This window comes from Octodon degus, unplaced genomic scaffold (genome assembly GCF_000260255.1).
Source record: "Octodon degus isolate 3935 unplaced genomic scaffold, OctDeg1.0 scaffold00004, whole genome shotgun sequence".
Lineage (NCBI taxonomy): Eukaryota > Metazoa > Chordata > Mammalia > Rodentia > Octodontidae > Octodon > Octodon degus.
Genome location: NW_004524580.1, coordinates 36,744,695 through 36,749,939, shown reverse-complemented (window position 1 = coordinate 36,749,939; position 5,245 = coordinate 36,744,695). Strand labels below are relative to the sequence as shown.

General features: G+C 43.4%; 1 protein-coding gene across 5 annotated transcripts in view; it reads right to left on the bottom strand.

The window, feature by feature from the left end:
* Nucleotides 1–455: 455 nt before the first annotated feature.
* The window catches only part of Stk38l (serine/threonine kinase 38 like), a 67,236-nt gene continuing 62,446 nt past the window's right edge, over nt 456–5,245 (bottom strand). For all 5 annotated transcript variants that reach the window (XM_004623878.2, XM_023717250.1, XM_023717248.1 and 2 more), the window contains 4 exons: nt 4,208–4,331; nt 3,196–3,291; nt 1,032–1,123; nt 456–930 (listed from right to left, as the gene is read on the bottom strand). In XM_004623878.2, coding sequence (XP_004623935.1) covers nt 695–930; nt 1,032–1,123; nt 3,196–3,291; nt 4,208–4,331 — 548 coding nt within the window. In that variant the 3' untranslated portion in view covers nt 456–694. The remainder of the gene's footprint in view (nt 931–1,031; nt 1,124–3,195; nt 3,292–4,207; nt 4,332–5,245) is intronic.

Sequence of the window (5,245 nt, the reverse complement as noted above, 5' to 3'; positions counted from 1 at the left end):
TTCATGGCCATTTCTGAAATTTAACTTGCCATAATCAAATTAAAATAATGCCATGTCTTGTTAAAAAAAATTTTCGCGTCACAAAGAAATTTTACACTTTATATAATACAGTACTTCTCCCTATGAACACACAGACTATGTATATCATCAGTATTTCTGAATGCCAAATAAAAAGCCTTAAGGAAAAGTTTTCCTACTGTGCAGTTTGTATAGTAACTTAATGATAAATTCTGTTTTTAAAGAACCAGTGTATTCTTTTTGAATTTCTTAAAAGCATTACAGAAATTGTTTTCATATATTTTCTACAGTTGTACAAACCACTAGGGCAAAGGTTCTAACATCAGCTGTGGAAGATGGCTTTTACTGATGAGTGTAGACCCAAGAGGTTGGCAGGGAAACCGCAGTGACGCAGTGCTGCCCGCCGGGGCCTACGCTGTGCCAGCCGGCTGCGTCTCTCCAAGCTGACCAGAGGAGCCCCAGTCCAAAGCCAGAGCACACACAGGCGGGACGGCCCTCTCGATGCAGGCGGGCAGCGCAGCCAGAAAGGGATGTACATTTCTTTTATTCCAGTACCTTCGGATAATACAGTTAAGAAAAAATAATAAAAATATTTTTTAAAAAAGACAGCTGGCACTGCCAACTCATTCGTTCCTGTAGTAGTCTTAGAAGCCTAGTCCTGCCGAATTTCCTGTCGTCAGTGAGCACCACCATCCTTGGGAGACTTCAGGGTCTGGAGATCGGTGCTGAGCAGGACTTGCGTGCAGCTCCCTGAGTGCTCGTGCTGTGGACACAGTGGATCTCCTCTCAGTTTCCCTGCTTTCATGTAGGTGGGGATAGAGCCACGCTGAGTCAACCCTTCAAACCTCTTATAGGTGTAATTGAGAAAAACCCAGTCTTTGGATTTGTAATCTGGTTCTGTGGTGTTTGGCACTAGAGAAAAAAATTCACCAAAAGCAAAATAATCCCATTAGTGTAATGACACCATCTTAACAGACCGTAATAGTGTGGGTCATATTATAGAACTGTCTTACCTGGTTGTAAGATATCAGACTCAGGGAAGTCATCAAAATTTGAAGTATCATCAATGCTTTTGATTTCTATAGGGATTGCTGCTGGCCTTTCCCTATAAAAAAAGTATTGAACAACCACAGTTAACTTGAGTTTTCTTTTTTTTTTCTTTTTTTTTAATGTGTTTAGTACAGGGTCTCACTACACAGATTAGACTCATAGTGATCCTCCTGTTTTCAGCCTCCCAAGTGCTGGTATTATAGGAGCATGCCACCACGCCTAGTCTCAGTCGCCGGCTCAGTACGCCCAGGGCACGGGGCTGGCATGGCATGCCAGGGATCGAACTCCAGCTGCTGCACTCTGCCTAAACAGGCACTTTAGTCCGCTGAGCTATCTGGCTGGCCCTTCTCACACTACTTTTTAAGTGGAAAAACACAAACTAATGAAAAGTAAAACAAGATATTTTATTTAAAGACAATATAAACTATGAGGGATACTGCAAGGACTGGGTACTGTCCTTAGGACTAAGTGATTTAGGCCTAGAACTGTTCTAGTTCTAAGTGTAGCATCATTTGGGAAAATGCAGGCACAAAAGATTACATCTGAATGCAGAAGCCTCTCAGTCACACATTTTAATAGAATCAGGGATGTTGGGTTAAAACAAACTAGCCACAAAAACACTTGATTATGCTAACAACACTAAGCTATAGAAAGTTAAAAGAAGCTGTCAGTCTTTCAACTGGATCCACTAAGTTTATCAAATTATGTAAAAAAAAATACACTGTTTGTATTTTTACCAGAATTATTCCAACATATATACAATTAATATATCAGCTTCATAAATTTAGTGGAAAGAACCATAAATTTAGTGGCTCTCTGAGATCTAACCATTCTTGTCATTAACTAGCACTATGAACCTGGGCAGGCAAAAATCGCTACTACAACCGTCACCTCATTCTGAAACCCACAGAATGTCTCCAGGCATTCTTTCAATTTTACAAGTAAGGGTTATCAGCCAGGTGTGGTGGTACATGCCTAATATTCTATAACCGTGGGAGACTGAGACAGGAGGATCTCAAGTTCGAGCCTCGCTTGGGCAATGGATGTAGCTCCGTGCAAAGGCTCTGGGTTCAACCACTAGTATCACCAAAAAAAAAAAAAAAAAAAAGACTGAGGTAGGGATCAGCCTTCTCTTCAGTGAGATGAGGTTAAGTACGGCAGCAGTTAAGGAGTCAGGGCTCTAAGGCCTGGGGATGTATCCCAGTTTAGAGCACATGCAAGGCCCCAAGGCAATTTCCGCCACAAAACACACTCATACTGCCTGGGTCTAATACCAGCCCTTTCATTTACTTAGCTGCCACCCTGTAGGCAAATTATATGGGTACCTCAGTTCATGAACTTGATTCTTCCCACTATTTTGGTCGCAAACTGAGACGGACAAAAACTGAACCAAATTCAATGAACAGGTTCAATGTTGGCCTTATGGAAAAATTTGACTCGGTTCTCATCCAGTTCATTTTATGACCAGAATTGTGGAACGGAGTTCCTGAACTGAGGTACCAATGTACTTCTCTAGGCCTTAAGTTTCCTCATCAGTAAAACAGCTCCTAGCTCATACAGTTTATCATGATAAGATGATAAGCACTTATAAAGGAAGTGGACATATAACCAATGATCAAAATATCAAAGTTCTTAGAACAGGTAGGATCACACTGAGCACTCCAGGAAGGTCTACGCTGAGGAAGTGACAGGAGCTATTCAGAAGATAAGGCGAGGCAGGCAGGGGCAGAGGCCAAAACCAGCCAGAGAGGAACACTCCAGCAGGAATGCGTAGCAGACCAAAGAACTCCAAGACCCAATGTGTCCAGCAAGATCCCCTGCAGGCCCACCAGGGGCTCTTAGCTCATCCTAGGTACAAAGGGGAGGGAACGAGGTGCTGTCCGATGCATGTTTGCCCAGTGTTCTGTGAGAAGAATGAACTGTGGAGGCAGCATGGCCACAACTGAAAATGATAAGCAGCTCCCGAGTGTTGCCTTATCATTAGCCCAAGATGAGTCACGCTGCTAGAGCGAGGAGTCCCAAGGCACAGCCTCACGAGCAGGGCACAGTGCGACCTCCCACGTGCAGTCAGCGCTAACATGGACTCGCCCTCTCCTTGGCCACTCCATGCCAACCCTAGGAACGTACCTTATGTGCCCCCAGTCTACACCTTCAAAGAAGGGGTGGCCTTTTATTTCTTCTACTCCACCATTCCCAATTCTGTTTTCAGAATCAATACAAAATCTAAGCAAGGAAAGGAAACAGCCATTACTACACACACATCACATCCACCCAGAGTCACATCATTTCAAATGCTTTAAACTTAACTGTGTTCATTGTGGGAAATGAACGAGAAAATCAAAGTCATCTCTTATTACATTATTTAAGGATAATTACTGTAAGTAGTCTGAACCTCTCTCCTAATCTCTTGACTCATTCAGGGTTAGTTTTCTCACTTAACACAGGAAAATTTCTCAATTATTAAACATTTTTCTATAAATTAGTTTTCTACAATTTATATCTGGAGAAACCATAACTTATTTAGCAGGTCCACTATTTTTAAAAATATTTCTTAATATTTATATGCTTTCTAATTTTTGTAACCAAAATACTACTATGATAAATACACTAATATCATTAGACATATCTGATTATCAGCATAACCAAAATTCCTACAAGCCAGATTGCTGGATCACAGGTCACCACCACCCTAAAATATTCTGTAACATGCTACTAATTAACTATCCCAATTTATATTCCGTTCAGCGACTCACAACAGCACCAAAACACTCTACTCTGTTGGGAAGCCCCCGGCAGCCTCCTGCCCAGATGTCATGCACAGACTCCCGGCAGGAGTGCCTGTAGAACAGACACACCTTCCTTTTAATGGCATACTGCATTCCAACAAAGGCAACGTTCTGCACTTAGCTTACATCAGTCAGTGCCCAAACCACCACCAGGCCTTTTCCCTCTTTTTAACTCCCATTTTTTTCCTGCAAACATTCTTCCTAGGAATTTAATTTTTAAAACACCTTTCTTTATTAACCTCTTTGACCTTACAGATAAGTGCTTTCTCTTTCTTCTCACAAAAATGAAACCGACGCATTAGTCACTGGAAACTTGGAGATGCCCCGCATTCCTCTGGAACTTAGCAGCTCACCTGAGAATTAAGTCCTTGGCTTGCTCAGAGATAGGTACTTCTGGAGGAAATACTAGAGTTTCTTTCCAGTTCATCACTTTTCTGTATGTTTCCTGAGGAGTTTCAGAGCAGAAAGGTGGATAGCCTACATACCAGAGAAATGAAAGCTTTGCGATTAATTGTTATCAATCAAATTATACCTAATATGTGCCAAAGAAACTAAGCAACCCTGCATCTCTATTTAACAGTAAAATAATCCCACCATTCATCAATTTACAACAAAACTAATAAAGTCAATAAAACAAAGGCCTGCCTTGCTCCCTGTTACCCCCGAAGAGACACACAGGTACAATTTCAGTGCCTGGCAGCTCAGGATTAATACCTTCTTTCCTCCAATAGGACCCCTAGAGAGCTTGCTGGTGCTTATATTTAACACTGAGGAATGTTAACAGTAAGTTTAAAATATTTAGCCCGTGTCTGTAATATGTTAGACAAAGGCACTCTTGAGGATGTGTATTTACTGTGTACATAAGTTTTATTAGCATTTCATAGTGTTATTACAAATATAAATTAATGTCAGGAGAGCGCAGGCCCTGGGAGTGAGTGAGACGATCCAGACTGCGGGATCCTGAACAGACCCAGAGCACAGGCCCGGCGGTGAGTGAGACGACCGAGGGCCGCGGGATCCTGAACAGACCCAGAGCACAGGCCCGGCGGTGAGTGAGACGACCCAGGCCGTGGGATCCTGAACAGACCCAGAGCGCAGGCCCAGCTAGTGAGTGAGACGACCCGGGCCGTGGGATCCTGAACAGACCCAGAGTGCAGGCCCGGCGAGTGAGTGAGACAACCCAGCCCACGGGATCCTGAACAGACCCAGAGCGCAGGCCCGGTGAGTGAGACGACCTGGGACCCTGTGGATCCTGAATAGACCACGAGCGTAGGTACTGCGAGTGAATGAGACGATGATGGAGGCCACAGGATCCTGAATAGACCCAGAGTGCAGGCCCAGCACAGAACCCTTTAGCAGAACTCCCTGCAAAGAGGCTAGAGGCAAGACCC